The 20,825-nt window shown below is 49.6% G+C and overlaps 1 protein-coding gene across 1 annotated transcript in view; it reads left to right on the top strand.

Annotated features, from left to right (window-relative positions):
* The window catches only part of LOC119856188 (phospholipid-transporting ATPase ID-like), a 133,727-nt gene that overhangs the window by 15,390 nt on the left and 97,512 nt on the right, over positions 1-20,825 (top strand). Inside the window, 1 exon segment of the mRNA XM_038403408.2 lies at positions 4,827-4,903. Coding sequence (XP_038259336.1) covers positions 4,861-4,903 — 43 coding nt within the window. The 5' untranslated portion in view covers positions 4,827-4,860.

The raw sequence follows: 20,825 nt of genomic DNA, 5'->3' as shown, positions 1-20,825 counted from the left end.
GTGTCTAGACAGCACAGTCTTCTTCTCTCCTAAACACAGAAAAGAGTGCAGTGTCTTGGAGACCACTGTGTGTGTGTCACCTGTTGTCTTTTTAGTTGCAGCAACTATAGGAGAGTATTGTGTCCACTTAGCAGGTGGGTAAACTAATTCGGAAAGAATAAAAAAAATGAGTTGGGAAATTTGCCTATCCTATTTCACTCCAAAAATTTCTTGTAAAATCTCAAAAATCCTTCCAACCCCCGCTGATACTGATGAAAGGTCCAAGCTCAGAGCCTCTTCTTATGGTCCATAGCATTACTTTACTCAGATCAGTTGGCTGGCATATCCCACCAGCTGCCTTGAACTTGCTCTGGGTCCTCTAAAGGATATTTTTGTTCTAAATTAATAACAGGTTTCAGAGTAGCAGCCGAGTCAGTCTGTATTCACAAAAAAGAAAAGGAGTAGTTGTGGCACCTTAGAGACTAACAAATTTATTTGAGCATAAGCTTTCATGAACTACAGCTCACTTCATCGGATGCATTCGGTGGAAAATACAGTGGGGAGATTTATATATATACACAGAGAACATGAAACAATGGGTTTTATCATACACACTGTAAGGAGAGTGATCACTTAAGATGAGCTATTACCAGCAGGAAGTGGGGGGGAGAGGGGTGGAAGAAAACCTTTTGTGGTGATAATCAAGGTGGGGCCATTTCCAGCAGTTGACAAGAATGTCTGAGGAATGGTGGGGGGGGGGGTGGGGTTGGGGGGAAATAACATGGGGAAATAGTTTTACTTTGTGTAATGACTCATCGACTCCCAGTCTCTATTTGAGCCGAAGTTAATTGTATCCAGTTTGCAAATTAATTCCAATTCAGCCGTCTCTCGTTGGAGTCTGTTTTTGAAGTTTTTTTGTTGAAGGATAGCCACTCTTAGGTCTGTAATCGTGTGACCGGAGAGATTGAAGTGTTCTCCGACTGGTTTTTGAATGTTATAATTCTTGACGTCTGATTTGTGTCCATTCATTCTTTTACGTAGAGACTGTCCAGTTTGACCAATGTACATGGCAGAGAATCATAGAATCATAGAATCATAGAATATCAGGGTTGGAAGGGACCCCAGAAGGTCATCTAGTCCAACCCCCTGCTCAAAGCAGGACCAAGTCCCAGTTAAATCATCCCAGCTAGGGCTTTGTCAAGCCTGACCTTAAAAACCTTAAAAAAAAAAAAAAAAAGAGGGGCATTGCTGGCACATGATGGCATATATTACATTGGTAGATGCGCAGGTGAACGAGCCTCTGATAGTGTGGCTGATGTGATTAGGCCCTATGATGGTGTCCCCTGAATAGATATGTGGACAGAGTTGGCAACGGGCTTTGTTGCAAGGACAGGTTCCTGGGTTAGTGGTTCTGTTGTGTGGTGTGTGGTTGCTGGTGAGTATTTGCTTCAGGTTGGGGGGCTGTCTGTAAGCAAGGACTGGTCTGTCTCCCAAGATCTGGGAGAGTGATGGGTCGTCCTTCAGGATAGGTTGTAGATCCTTGATGATGCGTTGGAGAGGTTTTAGTTGGGGGCTGAAGGTGATGGCTAGTGGCGTTCTGTTATTTTCTTTGTTGGACCTGTCCTGTAGTAGGTGACTTCTGGGTACTCTTCTGGCTCTGTCCATCTCTTTCTTCACTTCAGCAGGTGGGTATTGTAGTTGTAAGAATGCATGATAGAGATCTTGTAGGTGTTTGTCTCCGTCTGAGTGGTTGGAGCAAATGCGGTTATATCGTAGCGCTTGTCTGTAGACAATGGATTGTGTGGTGTGGTCTGGATGAAAGCTAGAGGCATGTAGGTACTGAATGCTTTTCACTGCCTCCCAGCTAACTAACAAGTCTGCTGTGACAAGTGATATTAACAAACATATAAATATCAGTTTTCACCACAGCAGACCTACTAGTTAGTAAGTCTAAAAATAAAGCAACCAAAAAAGCAAAAGAAACAACAACAACAAAGACACAGCACCTTCTTTTGTTTCTGTTCTGTTTAGATCCAGTAAAGAATTGAGACAACTGTACATTATTATTATTATTGAGTCTACAAAAAAAACCCAGCCTCTACATAGATAAATTACAATGATTTGGACATGGCTATGTGCATATTTATTTGTTTTGCCTAAAGTTAATTAAGTATTTTAGGAAAAATTGTCAGAGCGACCACCAGTAAAAGTTGGTGGCCGCACTCCGAGACCACCAAAAATTTTCTTGCGAGAACCCCGGGCTAGATCCTGGCTCTTATCTTTAAAGACTTTCAAAGGCTTGGACCTGGTTTACAGACACCCCCTCTCCGTTCAAGACCCACCAAAGAGCTGCTGTCATGGATGCTGAAACAATATCCACAGTGAGACTCGCGGAGGCAGCATCAAGTCTTTGACTGTGGAACTCCTCTTTTCGGAGGGAGCTGAATGAATCCTAGTTAGACTGTTTGCAGAACACAATGCTAAAGCCTCTTTTCAGTAACAGGAGAAGAATTAATCCACTATTAAACAAAAACCACCACCACCACCCCTCAGGATGCAGACTCTGGTAAATCAGTGACTGAGCTTGGTATGGTGGGCAACAGAGCATCCTAATTCTGTGTGTGATGCCAATGCTGTATGGGAGTTGGGAGGATGGATGAAGAGTTAGTTGCTATGGAGCTTTTTTTTACATCCCAGGCTTAATAAGTTACAGCTACTCAGGAGCAACTTTGTATTAGCATTTTGGGCAGAGAGGATCTGCACAAAAAGGTTTGGGATCCAGATCAAAGCTTCTCCAGGGATCTGGGGTTTTTGTTTGTGTTTATCTTCCAGGAGGGGAGAGGAGACCAAATTAATTCCCTGCACAACCCCAGTGAAGCTACACCAGGGAGGCATTTGGGCCAATATATACACTTTATTTAGTTCTTAGAACAGGGAGAAAATATTTACAATCTGATGTTCCTCTCCCCTCAGGTGTCTTCACTGTGGCACATATAGGTTTGGATGACTAACTGGTGGTAGAATTAATCTCAAATGAGAGCTGGATTCTCCCTGTTGAAGTTACACATACACACACACCGCAGTCCTTGTTGCTTAAGTGGGAGATGGGTCAGGGTCTTTCGCATGGAATTCATTTCTGGAGGTTGTTTCAGCCAGATGTTTGTATTTTCTTCTTTAACAGTTTATGTTATGAATATAACATTATTTCTTGTATTAAATACTGTACTGGTTAGATTTCTGTGCAACACACAGAGCTGTATGGAAAACATGAGCCAGGGCTGGATGTGGAGAATTCGGGGCAAGCTTTATACCTTTAGAAACTTCTCTGAGGTCACCACTCTTAGTGTCCTTCATGAGCAGTTCTGGTATCAGGATACTGGACTGCAAGGACGGGTGTCTGTATCTCAAGGCCTTCACTTTATGCTAGGCATCTGATCAGGAATTGAGTCAACCTCAGAGTGGCAAAGCATGTAAGAAGAATGGTACTTAATCAGAACTAACTGAATGCCAAGGCTTCTCCATATCAGGCTCGGCAGAAATTAGTGCTGTGCTGGGATATGAGCTGCAGAACTCAGACCCAGAGATACTGAAATAGTACAAGGGTACAAAGGGTATTGGCTCATTCCTGTTCTCTACAACAGCTCTTATTAAAAATGAAAGACAAACCCTAAACATGTGGAATATGTGGGGGCTGAAAATGAAGAGTTGCATGAGAACTAAAAGTAATGGACATTATCCCGTGACCGAATATGCTGACCCTTGCAGCAAAGACACTGGTTGTCTGCGGCTTTGCGCTGGGATTCTGTATTTCAGTGACAGTCTGCGGCTTTGTTCTCAGTGGCTGTGTTTTGAGGAATCATTTCCCACTAAAGCATGAGAGCTTGTTGGCGTTGCCTTATTGCTGTTATCCAGAAAACTTGTTTTAATAACAACACGGGGAGTACTTCAACCTTCCCAGGCTGGCCCTGTTAGCTAGGTAAGGCTCAATTCCTGACAGCAATAATAGCAAGCACACAGGGGAATGGAGACTTGTTGGAGTGTGGGAGGGATCTTCGGGCTGGAGCAGGGGGTTGGAGTATATAGGGGGTGTATGGCCTCTGGGCATCACTTACCTCAGGTGGCACCTGGAAGTGGCTGGCATGTCCCTGCAGCCCGTAGGTGGAGATGAGGCCAGGTGGTTCTGCACACTGCCCCCATCCACAGGCGCTGCCCCCGCTGCTCCCATTGGCCGCAGTTCCTGGCCAGTAAGAACTGTGGAGCCGGCGCTCGGGATGGGGGCAGCGCGTGGAGCCTCCCTGGCCACCACTGTGCCTAGGGGCCACAGGGACATGCCGGCCAGTTCAAGGAGCCGCATGGAGCCAGGGCAGGCAGGGAGCCTGACTTAGCCCTGTTGGGCCGCCGACTGAGACTTTTAATGGCCTGGTCAGTGGTGATGACCGAAACTGCCAGGGTCCCTTTTCAACGGGGGGTTTCGGTTGAAAATCAGATGTCTGGCAACCCTAACTGTCACTGTGAATGCTAGCCTCAGGCCATACCTGTGCACCCCCAAGGCAATGTCTGTGAATGCAGGTGGCACGAGGGAGGAAGGCCCTTTGCACCCACATGACCTATTCCCTGTGCTGGATCAGGAACCAAGCAGCTCCAAATGTCCTAGTCAAGTAATCTGTGTTTATGCAGGATTATTGGGAAACCTGAGCTGATTATGTAATTAAAAATCACCACGTGAAGAACTGCAGCCATTGGTCATATTGTTTAGGAATTGAACTCTTCCATTTGAAGGCTGCAAACCTTTACTTTTTGTACGGCAGGAATCCCCATTGTAAATAATCTTCTCTTTTCTTCTCCAGAAATTCCATGGGACTGCACTGAAAGAAACTTGGGATGCCACTATTTGGATTAAAGTTTGGAAAGAAGAAATTGAAAGGTAAGGCAGAGCCAGGTGGATCCCAGTGTCTGTGACAATCCACAGAATGTACACACAGGACCCAGTCTCTGACTCCTACATAAATGCGTGGGAGCACGTCTTACACCTGTGGAGTAGGCCAGGGAGTCTAGGGACAGCCACATTCTGTTCACTTTCCGAGCACTGGTAACTCCCCCAGGGAGGTGCTGTAAACTGAGTCCCAGTGAACAAGATAATGTTTAAACAGAACAGTGAAGCTTGAACTATACCCCGGGGAAATGGCTGGGTTTGGAAAACCTTGGGCTTGTCTCCTTTTATGCACAGCCCCGTGGCACTGCACCATCCAATGGCTGACGAAACATGCTGTTTCTAGAAACATGCGGCTGGCAAACGGAGATGTGGAATTAATGGCAATGACCCAGGTACTCCTCGCTGCTAGGAGGCAGGGAGAGGAGCAGAGAGAGTGACATGGGGTGGCAGCAGTGGGGAGCTGGAGACGGTTCGCACCGGTTTGCGTGAACCAGGTTGTTAAATTTTGAAGCCGTTTTAGAACCAGTTGTTAACCCGCTTCTCTGCAGGGGGCACTGAGGCTTTGATGGGCTCCAGCCGGGAAGTGATGTAATGGGGCGCCGCGCTGCAGGAGCCACGTGGGCTGCCACCGGGCCCTGGCCACGAGCCCTGGTGCTGCTGCTGCTCCCCCGACCCCTGGCCCTTGGGCTCCCGCTGCTGCCTGGTGGGTCCCCGGCTGCCCTGTTGGGCCAGGGCTGCGTCCTGCAGCTCGGGCTGTTCCTCGCCGCTCTCCCCGTGAGCACCCAGCACCCTGCCCGCAGCCAACCCCTGTCTCCAGCCACCCCTGCACCCCCTGCCTGCAGCCAGCCTCTGCCTCCAGCCACCCCCGCACCCTCTGCCTCCATCCAGCCCCCACCTGCAGCCACCCCCTGCCTCTAGCCACCCCCTGCATCCCCTGCCCGCAGCCACCACCTGCCTCCAGCCATCCCTGCACCCCCTGCCTGCAGCTAGCCTCTGCCTCCAGCCACCTCCTGCATCCCCTGCCCGCAGCCACCCCCAGTCTCCAGCCACCCCTGCACCTCCTGCCTGCAGCCAGCCTCTGCCTCCAGCCACCCCCGCACCCCCTGCCCACAGCCACCCCCTGCCTTCAGCCACCCCCTGCATCCCCTGCCCGCAGCCACCCCTGTCTCCAGCCACCTCCTGCATCCCCTGCCTCCAGCCAGCCCCCGTCTCCAGCCACCCCCACACCCCCTGCCCACAGCCACCCCCTGCCTGGCCCGCACCAGCCCCTGCTGCACCTCCTGCCCGCAGCCAGCTCCTGCCTCCAGCCACCCCTGCACTCCCTGCTCTGCCCACAGCCATACTCCTAATAATTTTTGTTGTCCTTCTCTTTGTTTTTTCCATATTTTCTGAGATGCAGCAACTGGCACTGCACGCAGTATTCAGGGTGTGGGCGTACCATGGGTTTTTTATAGTGTCATTATGATATTATCTGTCTCATTATCTATCCCTTTTCTAATGATTCCTAACATTCTGTTAGGCTTTTTGACTGTCGCTGCACATTGAGTGGATGTGTTCAGAGAACTACCCATGATGACTCCAAGATCTCTTGCTTTAGTGGTAACAGCTAATTTAGACCCTTTCATTTTGTTTGTATAATTTGAATTATGTTTTCCAAAGCGCATTACTTTTCACTTATTGACATTGACGACAGGTTTCAGAGTAGCAGCCGTGTTAGTCTGTATTCGCAAAAAGAAAAGGAGTACTTGTGGCACCTTAGAGACTAACACATTTATTAGAGCATAAGCTTTCGTGAGCTACAGCTGCCGATGAAGTGAGCTGTAGCTCACGAAAGCTTATGCTCTAATAAATTTGTTAGTCTTTAAGGTGCCACAAGTACTCCTTTACTTATTGACATTGAATTTCATCTGCCATTTTATTGCCGTCACTGAGATCGCCTTGTAACACAACACTGTACGATTTGAACTTAACTATCTGGAATAATTTTATATTGTTTGCAAATTTTACCACCTCACCGTTTACTCCTTTTTCCAGATCATTTATGAATATGTTGACCAGCTCTCATCCCAGCGCAGATCCTTGGAGCACCCCAGTATTTACCCCTCTCTACTGTGAAAACTGACTATTTACTCCTACCCTTTGTTTCTTGTCTTTTAACCAGTTACTGATCCACGAGAGAACCTTCCCTCTTATCCCATGACAGTTACTTTGCTTAAGAGCCTTTGGTGAGGGACCTTGTCAGAGGTTTTCTCAAAGTCCAAGTACACTATATCCACTGGATCACCCTTGTCCACATGTTTGTTGAGCCCCTCAAAGAACTCTAATAGATTGGTGAGGCATGAATTCCCATTAGAGAAGCTGTGCTGATTCTTCCCCAACAAATCATGTTCATCTATGAGTCTGATCATTCTGTTCTTTACTATAGTTTCAACTAATTTTCCTGGCACTGAAGTTAGGCTTACCAGCCTGTAGTTTCCAGGATTGCCTCTGGAGGCGACTTTAAAAATCAGTGTTACATTAGCTATCCACCAGTCATCTGGTACAGAGGCTGATTAAAGAATAGATTGCATACCACAGTTAGTCCTTCTGAAATTTCATATGAGTTCCTTCAGAACTCTTAGGTGAATACCATCTGGGCCTGGTGACTTATCACTGTTTAATTTATCCATTTGTTCCAAAATCTCCTCTAGTGACACTTCAATCTGGGAGAGTTCCTCAGATCTGTCACCTAAAAAGAATAGCTCGAGTGTGGGATTCTCCCTCACATCCTCTGCAGTGAAGACCAATACAAAGAATTCTGTTAGCTTCTCCGCAACAACCGTGTCTTCCTTGCGTGCTCCTTTAATACCACCATCATCCAGATGTACTACCAAAACTAACAACATATTTTAGTCTTTTGCTAGTTGCTCTTCAAATTATTTTTTGGCCTGCCTAATTACACTGACTTGCCAGAGTTTATGCTCCTTTCTACTTTCCTGAGGAAAAAATGATTTTTGCCTCTAACCACCTCTTTCACTCTGTGGTTTAGCCATGGTGGCATTTCTTGGTCATCTTAATATTTTTTTTATTTGGGGTATACATTTAGTTTGAGCGTCTATTATGGTGTATTTAAAGTTTCCATGCAGCTTGCAGGCATTTCACTCTTGTGACTGCTTCTTTTAATTTCCATTTAACTAGCCTCCTCCTTTTTGTGTAGTTCCCCTTTTTTAAGTTAAATGCTACTGTGGTGGGTTTCTTTGGTATCTCCCCTGGCAAGGATGTTAAATTTAATTATGTTATTGTTGCTATTACCGAGCGGTTCAGCTATAATCACCTCTTGGATCAGATCTTGTGCTCCATTTAGGACTAAATCAACAATTGCCTCTTCCCTTATGGGTTCCAGGACTAGTTGCTCCAAGAAGCTGTCATTAATGGGGTCTAGAAATTTTACCTCTGCATCCTGTCCTGAGGTGACATGTTCCCAGTCAATATGGGAATAGCTGAAATCCCCCATTATTATTGAGTTTTCTAGTCTTGTAGCCTTTCTAATCTCCCTGAGCATTTCACAATCACAATCACTATCACCATCCTGGTCAGGTGGTCGGTAGTCTATTCTTACTGCTATACTCTTATTATTCAAGCATGGAATTTCTATCCAGAGAGATTCTGTGGTATAATTGGAGTCATTTAAGATTTTTACTCTATCTGATGCTACGCTTTCTTTCCTGTATGGTGCCACTCCCCCACCAGCATGACCTACTCTGTCATTCCTATCTATTTTGTACCCTGGTATTACTGGTTTCAGAGTAGCAGCCGTGTTAGTCTGTATTCGCAAAAAGAAAAGGAGTACTTGTGGCACCTTAGAGACTAACAAATTTATTACTGTGACCCATTGATTATCATCGTTCTATCAAGTTTCTGTGTTGCCTATTATATCAATCGCCTCATTTAATACCAGGCATTAGTATTTAGACTCCTAGCACTGGTATACAAGACACTTACAAAATTTGTCACTATTTAGTTGTCTGCCTGTCACGGAGTGTGGGGTAGTCCGGGGCCTGCACCCCTCTTCCTGGGATTCACTGGGACTCTCAGCCAGCCAGTAAAACGGAAGGTTTATTGGACAATAGGAACACAGTCTAAAACAGAGCTTGGGGGTACAACCAGGACCCCTCAGTCAAGTCCTTCTGGGGGAGCAGGGAGCTTAGATCCCTGCCCTGGGGTTCCCTGCGTTCCACCACCCAGCACCAGACTGAAACTAAACTCCGCCTAGCAGACTCCCTCCTGCAGCCTTTGTCCACATTCCCAGGGCAGAGGTGTTACCTCCCCCTCCCGGTTCAGGTTACAGGTTCTCAGGTCTCCCACCCCCAGTGAAACTCCCCTGCCACATTCCCAGGTCAACACTCCCCCCTCCTGGCTGCGTCACATCTCTCCCCCCTTTGAGATTGAACTGAGCGGGGTCACTCTGACCAGTGATCTGAGGAAGCTCAGGGTCCCCTCTCCAGGACAACGCATCCGCTATCATGTTGGCACTTCACATGGACCACGTCCATGTCCTAATCCTGCAGGAGCAGGCTCCCCCTCAGGAGCTTGGCGTTGGCTCCTTTCATCTGGTACAGCCAGGTCAGTGGTCAGTGTACATGGTGAAGTGTCGCCCAAAGAGATATGGCTCTAGTTTCTTGAGGGTTCACACCATGGCCAGGCACTCCTTCTCGATGGCCGCATACTGTTGCTCCCGGGGTATCAACTTCTTGCTCAGGTACACGATGGGGTATCTCTCCCCGTTTTCATCCTCCTGCATTAACACCGCCCCCAGTCCCATGTCTGAGGCGTCGGTGAACACCATAAAGGGCTTGTCAAAGTCTGAGTTTGCCAGAACTGGGCCACTGACTAGAGCCTTCTTCAGCGCCTGGAAAGCCTCCTGGCACTACTCAGTCCAGACCACCTTGTCTGGCTTCCCCTTCTTGCATAGCTCAGTGATGGGGGTGGCTATGGCACTAAAGCGGGGCACAAACCTTCGGTAGTATCCTGCCAACCCAATAAAGGCTTGGACCTGCTTTTTGGTGTGGGGAGCGGACCAATCTCTGATCACCTCCACCTTAGCTGGTTCTGGCTTTAGGCGGCCGCTCCCCACCCTATGGCCCAGGTAAGATACTTCAGCCATCCCCACCTTGCACTTCTCCGCTTTTACGATCAGCTCAGCCCCCTGGAGTCGGTCCAGCACTTGTCTAACCCAGGACACCTGGTCCTCCCAGGTCGGGCTAAAGACACAGATGTCATCAATATACGCCACGGCAAAACTCTCCATCCCCCTCAGTAGCTGATCCACCAGGCGCTGGAAGATGGCCGGCACTCTCTTGAGGCCAAAAGGCAGGTCAGGAACTCAGAGCCCCAGAGGGGTGATAAAGGCCGATTTCAGCCGGGCATCTGCATCTAGCGGCACTTGCCAGTAGCCCTTTGTAAGGTCCATGGTGGTAAGGTATTGAGCGCCTCCCAATTTGTCTAGGAGCTCATCAGGCCTGGGCATGGGGTAGGCATAAGATACAGTGATGGCATTGAGCTTCCGATAGTCCACACAGAACTGGATAGACCTGTCCTTTTTGGGGACCAGCACCACCGGCGAGGCCCAAGGGCTGGCCAATGGCTGGATCACCCCCAAAGCCAGCATGTCCCTGACCTCCCTTTCCAGGTCCTGAGCAGCTTTCCCTGTGACGCGGAAGGGGGAGCATCTTATTGGTGGGTGCGATCCTGTCTGCACCCGGTAGACAGTCAGATTAGTGCGTCCAGGCTGGTTGGAAAACAGCTGTCGATATGGATGCAGCACCCCTCTGATCTCAGCTTGCTGGGCAGGGGTTAACTGATCCGAGAAGGGAATTGTTTCCAGGGGTGAACCAGCTCTGGTCCCAGGGAATATATTTACCAAAGGTCATCTCCCTGCTCCTCCCAATGTCCACACACGGCCAACACCACATTCCCTCTGGTATAATATGGCTTCATCCTATTCACATGGTACACCCGGCGGTGGTGCGCCCAGTTCGACAGCTCCCCCACATAGTTTACCTCATTTAGCTGCTTGACAACCTTGAAAGGGCCCTCCCAGGCAGCCTGTAGTTTGTTCTTTCTCATGTGGATGAGAACCATCACCGGATCCCCGGTGGCATAGGCGCGGGCCCGCACCGTGCAGTCATACCAGACCTTCTGCTTCTTCTGGGCTCTGGCCAGATTCTCCCTGGCCAGGCCCATGAGTTCAACAAGTCTCTCTCGGAAGATCAGGACATACTCCACCACTGACTCTCCATCGGGAGTGGCCTTCCCCTCCCATTCGTCTCTGATCAGGTGCAGGGGGCCCCTTACCCTCCTTCCATATAACAGTTCGAAAGGTGAAAATCAGGTAGACTCCTGGGGTACCTCCCTGTATGCGAACAGCGGGTGAGGTAAGTACTTGTCCCAGTCTTGCGGATGCTGGTTCATAAAGGTTTTCAGCATGATCTTTAGCGTCCCATTGAACCTCTCTACCAGCCCACTGGACTGGGGGTGATAAGCTGAGGCCCAGTTGTGCCGGACCCCACATTTCTCCCACAAGCACTGGAGCAGGGCCGACATGAAGTTGGACCCTTGGTCTGTCAAGACTTCCTTGGGGAACCCCACTCGGCTGAAACGGTCAGCAGTTCATCTGCCCGGTGTCTGCTTCAGTGGAAGCTCAGGGCACTGCCTCGGGGTAGCGGGTGGCAAAATCTACCACCACCAGAATGTATTTCTTCCCAACTGGGTCGTCTTGCTGAGAGGTCCCACTATGTCCATGGCCACCTTCTGGAAAGGTTCCCTCTATGATGGGCAAAGGTCTCAAAGCCGCTTTCCCCTTGTCCGGGGCCTTCCCCACCCTCGACAGGGGACACAGGATCGGCAATTACTGCCGGACAGGTGGTAAAGACCCAGGCCAGTAAAAGTTCTGTAGCAGCCTCTGCTGGGTGCGCCGGATTCCCTGGTGCCCTGAGAGGGGGATGTCATGGGCCAGGTACAGGAGCTTGCGGCGATATTTCTGGGGGACCCACCAGCTGCCTCCTGACCCCGCAGGACTCCACTTCCCCTGGGGGAGCCCATTCTCGGTACAGGGAACCCCTTCTCCCACAAGCACTCTCCTGGAAACCTCTCCTCATGGTCCATCCCACGCTGAGGTCGGCCAGGTCCCTGAGCTTCCGCAGGAGGGATCTTTCTGCAACTCGGCCTGGAACTCAGTGGCTGGGGAGGGGATGGGGCCCGGTTCCCACTCACTGGCCGGGTTCTGAGGCCACAGCCTCTCTGAGCCGTTGCCCCTCGGCGCTCCCTCCCCACCAGGGTAGGGTCCTGCGCCTCCAGTGTGGTACCCTCCCCAAGGTCGGGGGTGCAGTGCCCCTCGCCGGCTTTGGCTACGGGTCACAACCAGGGCATTCTGGGAGTTGCTTGGCCAGTTCTCTAGGTCCCCCCCATCAAAACCTCAGTGGGCAAATGGTGATGCACCCCCATATCCTTGGGGCCCTCCTTGGCCCCCCATTTCAGTGTACCTTTGCCACGGGCACCTTGAATGGGGTCTCACCCACCCCCGTCGGGGTCAGGTAGGTGTTGGCACCACCCAATCTGGGGCCACCACCTCAGGCCGGGTCAGTGTCACCTCTGCACCCATATCCCGGTATCCATTGACCTTCCTCCCATCCACCTCCAGGGGAACAAGGCACTGTCTCCGGAGGGACAGCCCCGCGCCCACCCTGTAAACCGAGAACCCTGAGTCCAGGGTATCCAATCCTGGAGGAGCTGGCCGGGGGTACTCTTCCCTCCTGAGCAGGTGGTAAGCTGGCAGCCTCCCTGTCCTGGGCCATCTGCCCCTCGTCCAGCTGGGTCCCTACCCAGTTAACCCTGAGTAGGTTGGGTCTGCTCAGTCTGTCCCTGAGCCTGGGGCACTCGGTCCATACGTGGCCTCTCTGGCCACAGTGATAGCAGCTCAGGTCACGTTGGTCCCCTCTAGTGGGTTGGAGGGTCCTGATGCCATGCTTTCCCCTTGGGAGGGGTTCTCCCCTATTTCCCCACTGGGAGGTCCCATGGTGACTCTCTCTTTTTTTGGGACTCCTCCCTGCTACCCCCAACCGACTGTTCACAAACTCATCGGCCAGCTGCCCTGCATGCTGTGGGTTCTCTAGCTTTTTGTCCACCAACCACCAACCTCAGGTCGGAAGGGCACTGTTCATACAGTTGCTCCAGTACGATTAGGTCAAGCAGGTCCTCTTTAGCTTGCGCCCCAGCTGTCCACTTGCGGGCATATCCCTGCATTCGGTTGACCAGTTGTAGGTATGTGACCTCAGGCATTTTACGCTGACTCCGGTACATCTCGGGATGTCCTCGTCAGCAGTCTGACCCCTCCCAGCCCGGTCAGGCCCCAGGGCCCATGCTGCGTCCACCGGGCAGCTTCCCTCAGGGACAGGGATCGGGTCGTCCAAGCGATCCCTCTCCTCCAACTGGGCAATCAGCTGTTCCTTGGTGGACCTCCCAATGTGCAGCCCCCTCTGCCTGCACAGCTCCACCAGGTCGCTCTTAAGGCATTTAGGATACATCTCCCTGCTGGCCACTCGCAGGCCTGGGCAGCTTTCCACGGTTCCAGGAAGAACCCCTAGGGTGCCAGCCCTTCTGAGGTCACCACCTCTTTGCCAAGGTCGAGCTGCAGACTCCTCCACTCCTGGGACCGCTCGCGGCAATCTCCTGGGGGACCCTGTTACTGCAAAAGTCCTTCTCTCTGGTCACACACGCCCAGGGGTTAACCGCCCCCTGAAACCGTCTCTCTCTGAATCTTCAACTCGCCCGGTCCCCGTCAATCCCCCTTCGTTTTACTGCTCCCCAGTCACTTACTGCAGGAAGCGCCATTCATGGGATGCAGTAGATCCCACACTGCCACCAGTTGTCACGGAGCGTGGGGGAGTCCGGGCCTGCACCCTCTTCCTGGGATTCACCGTGACTCTCAGCCAGCCAGTAAAACGGAAGGTTTATTGGACAATAGGAACACAGTCTAAAACAGAGCTTGGGGGTACAACCAGGACCCCTCAGTCAAGTCCTTCTGGGGGAGCAGGGAGCTTAGACCCCAGCCCTGGAGTTCCCTGTATTCCACCACCCAGCCCCAAACTGAAACTAACCCCCCCTTCCCCCGCAGACTCCCTCCTGCAGCCTTTGTCCAGCTTCCCGGGCAGAGGTGTTACCTCCTCCTCCTGGCTCAGGTTACAGGCTCTCAGGTCCCCATCCCCAGTGAAACTCCCCTGCCACATTCCCAGGTCAACACTCCCCCCCCCCAGCCCGCTGCGTCACACTGCCTTCACATGATGTAATTGGGACTAACATGATGGTTAATCCTGCTTATATTTTAATATGAAAAAGAATTATGGTACCCTCTCCTGGATCTTGGAAGATCAAAAGAGTTCCTTCAAGGGATTTATTTTTGATCAGTGCTGCTATATCCCCTCACCCGGGCAGCATGGCTGGGCTCTGGGCATTTGAGTGAAAGAACAGGGGTGTCCACACTCAGCATCTCAGAGGAAGAGACTGTGGTCTCCGGTGGGAAGGCTCTCTTCCAGGTCGGGGCCAGTTTGGCTTTTGCACCTTAGTATTTATACCAGGGGCCTGTCTGTGTGGGGTCAGCATATGTCTGGGAGTTCTCAGACACAGCCTCTCTTCTCTGTCCAGGTGGGTTTTTCAAATAATAGGCAATGTCTGGGGGGTTTTGCAGAGAAGGCAAGCTGCCGCTCAGAAAGAGCCCCGATTGGTCTGCTTCATGACTGGTCCCTCCATTGCAGCTGCAGCTGATTGGTCTATTCCCCTGCAGCCATAGCTGCTGGATCCCACCCACCCAGGTGCTGGCTCCCAGCCCTAGGGAGGTGGTCCCGCAGGGATGGCACTGACTGATGGCTGTTGCTGTGTCTTGGGCTTGCACCAGCTGCCCTGCACTGTGAAAGGGAGCGACACTGCCCCCCACCTCCAGTGAGTCCCCCCGCTGCAGGTAGCCCCTTCAGCTGCCCCAACTGTATCCCCCCCACAATTCCACCCCCTCCAGCATTGTCCTCTTTGGGAACCTGAAATAGGTGAACCCTATCAGTCTGTGATCCCACTGTCCCTTGGAGTGCATGGACTTGGATAACTGCACTGCTTGGTTCCAGCCAAATGGAAGGCCTCCCAGGCTCTGATTTTTCACTGAGACTCTGTTTCTCTGAACCATAATGAGGAGTTTTCTAGTCCAGTGTCTTGACTTCAGAGGGACATTCAGACCATTTCTTTCTTCTTGTGTTCTGCACACTACAGGACAAATCAGACTTTGCTAGCCTCTAAAGGAGCATAGTTAAGAGGGAAAGATAATTTATTTCCGCATTTTGAAGGGTTTATACAGACAGTGGACACTCAAAAAGCCAAAAAGCTGGGTCAGTTTCTTTATTTTCTCTTTGGTGTAGATGCAAATATTATTCCCAAATTAAGGCCTTACAGTTCAGAAGAGGTTTAACAGCTTCCTGAAAGTTAATTGTAACTCTTTAGAATGAATGGGATTTGTTTCTTTACAGCTTCCTGTTTTATTCATGCTTGGTTCAGCTCATCTCACCAAATTTATGAGAAATAAAGAGTGAAACTAAAACTTTCAAGAGAATGAAGCATGTTTACTTTTACCCAAGAAACAATCTATGTTAAAGGTTATTGCTGGGGCTAGCAGAAAACTCCATCTGCCACCTCCCACCTCAAACGTCCCCCATTAGAAGGTCAGAAGGTAAGGCACCTTCTGGTCAGGAATGAATTGTTTGTGACTCACCAATGAGGTATGTGAGCCTCTTGTTGCTGGGACATTTTGCTGGAAATTGACAATAAGAAAGCCCCTGGTCAGAACTTGGAGACCAGTTTTCATCCTGCTTGAATAATGGCTAATATTTAATCACTGCATTTACTTTTTAAGCAGTAAAGGGCTGATTCCCTCTTTGCTATCACCAGTGTAAGGCCACTGAAGTCGATGAACATAGGATTTAGGGATACCAGATTGGAACATGCAGGGCCAACACCAGCTGGTTGAGAGGAAGGTGCAAGTAACCCCATAATAAGCATCTATGGGATAATCTGCACCCCATGAAGGTTTCATCTTAATCCCTAAATTAGAGACCGGCTTTTAACCGTGAAGTATGATGACTGATATTCCTTCCAAAGAGTGCATGAGCTTTATATTGTTGGTAGCCAATAACTGTCCATTCCCTCTTTGAATCTTGCTAAATTATTGGCCTCAGTGCCATCCTGTGGCAATGAAGAGTTACCCCAGATTACACAAATGTAAAGGAGAATGGAATTTAGCCCTAACATTCAACTCCTGCAGCTCTGGAGCAGACAAACCTCCCCCGATGTCATTGGGAATGTAAGCTATGGGTCCGTAGGATTTTGTCAGAAAGCTGTAGAATTAGTAAACCAGGATGTCAAAGGAGGGAAGCAGACTTTTTTTCGAAGAGTCTCTCACTTGGCCTTTTGTCATAAACGGTGTCTGTTCTCAGCAAGGGAACTGCTTCAGGGGTTACACTGGTGTAATTGGGATCAGAATTCATCTCATTAGGGTCAAAAACATTTCATGGTTTCTTCCTTGCGAGATGCATACCTTGCCTTATGAGCTGTGGCCTAAGCAAACTGAGTGGAGTTTTCTTTACATGTCACTGCAGTCCTGTAAATAGTAACTAGATGTGTGACCAAAGCAGATGCTCTGAATGAGAATTTGTACTTTGGGGTTATTTATACAAACAAGAGGGACATATGTGTCCACGGTTTTTAAAACTAACCTTTATGAAACACGATTTTTAACATTGGATACTGTTTCAAAGAGTTGCACCAAAAGCTTTGGGGAGAATTTATGCTGAGTGGTTGGCACTGACAAAACAGATGAAGGTGGAGCAGAAAGAGATGCAATGCTTAGTAGAAACCAATCAGCAGTGCTGCAAGAGAAGGCAAAGGGAGAGCTTTTCTGATCTGCAGCCAACCTTGCTTTGGAGGGATTCAAGATGCTCATGGAGAATGGAAGAAAACAATGGCGAAGTCATGATCTCAGTTACACCAGTGTAAATTTGGAGTGACTACACTAGAGAGTTATTCCAGAGGTACTGATGTAAATAAGAACAGAATTTGGCCTTGATTAATCAATGCTAGGGAAATAAGTGTACTACTCCCCATATGAGCTAAGCACAAATTGTGTTACAGGGAATACTTTGTAGCTGACTCTTTGGACATTGATAATTCCTACGGGTTTAGTCGCCTTGTGTGTGGCCAATGTCTTATAGGTCATGTTGGAGTCACTAGCAGACACTGCCTTGGGAGAAGGTGAGGCAGGAACAACCTCCTTGGCAGGTCAGCCCTCTGTCTGTGAGCTGCCTGTCTCAGGCCAAGACCCAGCAGGCATGAGCTGGTACATATGGAGACAGCTGGTGGGAGGGGAAAGTCTCTAGCCCAAAGCCCCCAGATGCCAGCCCCATGTCTGAGCACAGAGCCAACTCTGAAGAGGTAGGCGGGTGCTTCAGGCTTCTGCTGGTTCTCAGAGCAGGGGAGGGCCAGGAGGTGGGAGAGAAAGGAAAGGAGGGACCAGGGATGGGAGAGAGCTGGCCCTGTTGCTGGGGTTAGAGCGATGTTAACTCAGCCTTTGTCCCTCATCATAAAGCCCTGAGAGTGAGTTGTTTTCTGCTTTAATGTTTTCTTGGTTATTGGCAGTCAGGCGCGTGGCCCACAGTCTGGTCCACAGTACAGTGAGGGGTCTACCAACCTCCCTGCTTCTGAGAGGAGAAAATGCCAGTCTCCACCCTGCTCTGGGAGCTCTGATGTCACAGCCCTGGAAAAGAACAAAATGGGGTTGGTAACCCACATCCTGTCCCTCAGTGAGAGGGGCCCTCGTCCCTCAGCCTTGGAAATATCTGGTGACAATCAGTGAGTTTTGCACCAAATTAAATTAAAGCCCCGGCTTCTAAAGCACTTTCTATGGCCACAGGACACTGAGGCTGATCTGGGGTGCTGCCACCTTCTCTTTGATTAGTGAAGTCAGAGCTGCACTAGAGAGTCTAGCTAGATTCTAGATACATAGAATGGAACCCATGGGAGTCATTTCTTCTCCCCCAGTCATCTCTCCCTGCTGGTGAGGATAATATAAACATTTGCTTTTAAAGAGGGCAGGGTCTAAGAGTGTACTTTATCTTTAGGTTAAACATTGACTGATCCCAAGAAGGAAATAATTCCAAGTCACCTTGCAGTTCAAGAGTTTAGAATTTGGAGCCTACAAGCCTGCTGTATAGAAAGAGATGGTGTTTGTACGTCGTGTACTTGGATACTATGTCAGTTAATACGAGCAGAATTTTCCCATTGCATTAGTGCCCTGCACTGGAATGTCTTCATTGTCTACCCACCTTTTCAAATTCCCATGATGATGCATTGTTTGTTTAGTGCTGAGGCTGGACTTGATTCTGTACCGGGCACAAAATAGATAGTCTGTGCCCAAAGAATCTCATGTTTTACAACAATATTTCTCTTTTATCACCTTCCTGGAGGGGAGAGAAAAATCCAGTTCCCTTGAGGACTCTCTTGCTTTCATTTATTATGGGAGGGACTTAGATACGGTGGGGATGGGCACCAGATCAGACCTGAGGAACTAGGAGGTAGGAAAGGAAACAAGAATTTCAGGGGGATCTTTCTCTAGGATTTTTAAAATTTAAATCCCTGACACTTGGTACAAGCTGTTCATTCCCAAGGTATGACATGTGCTCAAGCCCAGGTTTTGATCCTCACTGGGAGGGATGCTTCTGCAGCATTCAGAGAGCGGACCACTCCAGCAGAGGCTTGGAAATCTACCTGTTATGGAATTTAGCAAGGCACACCCAAGAATCCCCTCCCTCACGCTCACTGTCCTAAAGTCTCCTTTCTTCCATTCATGCCCACAAAAGGGAGTCATTATTAATCATCCAAATACTGCAGTGTTTGCCCGGCGGCTGTGTATGTGCCTGATTCGAACAGCCCATGATTTATTGCTGTGACCTTTTTCGTTCCCAGTCCCCTCTCAATGACTGTTACTTCCACTTGTTGCATCACGGCACCTTTGCCTGTCAGCCTTTTAGGGCAGATACTGGCATCCTCGCGGCTGTGTAAAGCATCCAGCAGGTGCTGGAGAACATATGAATGCTCCGTCACAGAGGGCAGGGTGGACTTCTGGTTAATGTGTCAGACTGAGACACTAGAAATCTGGGTTCAGGCCTGGTTCTGCTACAGGCTGCCCGTGTGTGAGTTCAAGTAAGTCTTTTAACCATTTTGTGCCTCAGCTCCTGGCTATAACCTGGGCACGAACAACCCTTCCTGCCAGACTTTATCTGCTCTCTACTGGCCTGTGAGGTCCTTGGGGCAGGAGACTGTCTAACCATGGGCTCGTGCAGTGATCTATACAGGTGCTGCCATAATACAGATAATACATCCCAATCATACTGGTGCCGTCAGAGCTGCCCTTATTTTCTCCCCAACAGGCCCTGAGATGCTATAATTAGCTGAGACACCTGCCAACCCGGCAAACATGTGGTGGCCTGGTTTCTTTGGCACTTGTGGCTGGTACATAATGGGGAGATTCATCCGATGGTGTAACCTGGAGTCACTACAGTTGCACCAAGGAGGAATTTTGCCCATTGGTTTGTTGTAATAACCTCTCCATCTGCGATAACTCAGGTCTCTCTCATCCCCTAAAAATGTGGCTATTTAATGATTAATCTTCTCCCGTGGAGCTGTTGGCTGCTTGTCCTGAATTGTCTCCCTTGCTTCAGGATGATGTAACAATTAGCAACTGACCAAGGCTCATCTCTCTAAGGCAATAATATCCCATCAACAATCTGAGCTAAGGGTTGTGATTTTCCTACCCATGGTAACATGGTAGTGTCCTCTGGCGGTTGGATTAGTCAGATTCAGCGCTGGCATCTCTCTCCATTGAACTGAACCAGCAGCTTACAAGGTGCCAGAGAATGTGACTGTCTGCAGAGGGGTGGGGTGGGTCAGTGTTTCTTTGGGGTTTCATCACACTATTCTCATCTAATCTGAAACCTTTCACATCTCGGGGTTAGTGAGCAAATAATAACGAATTAATAACACTTAGTGCTTATTTTATATTGTTCATACATTTCTCCAAAGGTGTGCTGTTTTCTACCCACCTGTCCTTAGGGACCTGGGCTGTAGTGACCCTGCGCAGCAGAGACCGGAGCAGCTTTGTGGATGGTGTTGTGTCCGCTGCTCCTTGGCAGCGTGGCTCCGGAAGGAGTTGTGTTGCAACTGCCTTTCCTCCGGAGGCTATTCATTCACAGCTCAGTATGGGGATGGGTCCCCACAAAGGTTACTGCCACTGGAAGGATGCTGTGTAGAGAGGCCAGTCTCCATCCTGCCCCAACCACCAGTGGGGTATTCCTGCAGTGCTGGGGATGGGGGGACTGTGCCATGCAGCTTGCCCCTCACACCCATGCCATTAGCATAGAGTCCCCCCCTACACGCAGATCGCAGGAGATGATTCCAGCCCCTGACATGGGTGGCTGCATGAGTCCAGTCTCATGCTAGGGTTCCGGAGGCTGGTTTGTTGGATGGTGGAGCACGGATTTCTTGCACAGAGTCTGTGTTGTCTCTGTTCTGCTGTCAGGCTCTGTTGGTGCATCAGTCTTAGGGCTGAGATGTGTCTCTCTCATGCCTCCGGTGTCAGGCCTTAATTTGTGTAAAACTTAGCAAAACATTCGGTTCTCCATTCCCCCCAGGCAGCCACAGAAACTAATAGCCACAAATTCCGCCCATTGGCCTGTTTAAGGCACTGCTATCTGCGCTTTCATTTATAACTCAGACAAATATCCACAGTCCTCAGCCAGGTCTCAAATGTAACCTTTCATAAGACTTTTCCATGCAACAGCCCTACATT

The sequence above is a fragment of the Dermochelys coriacea genome, chromosome 5, assembly GCF_009764565.3.
Source record: "Dermochelys coriacea isolate rDerCor1 chromosome 5, rDerCor1.pri.v4, whole genome shotgun sequence".
Taxonomy (NCBI): domain Eukaryota; kingdom Metazoa; phylum Chordata; order Testudines; family Dermochelyidae; genus Dermochelys; species Dermochelys coriacea.
This window is presented reverse-complemented; position numbering and strand designations above follow the sequence as displayed.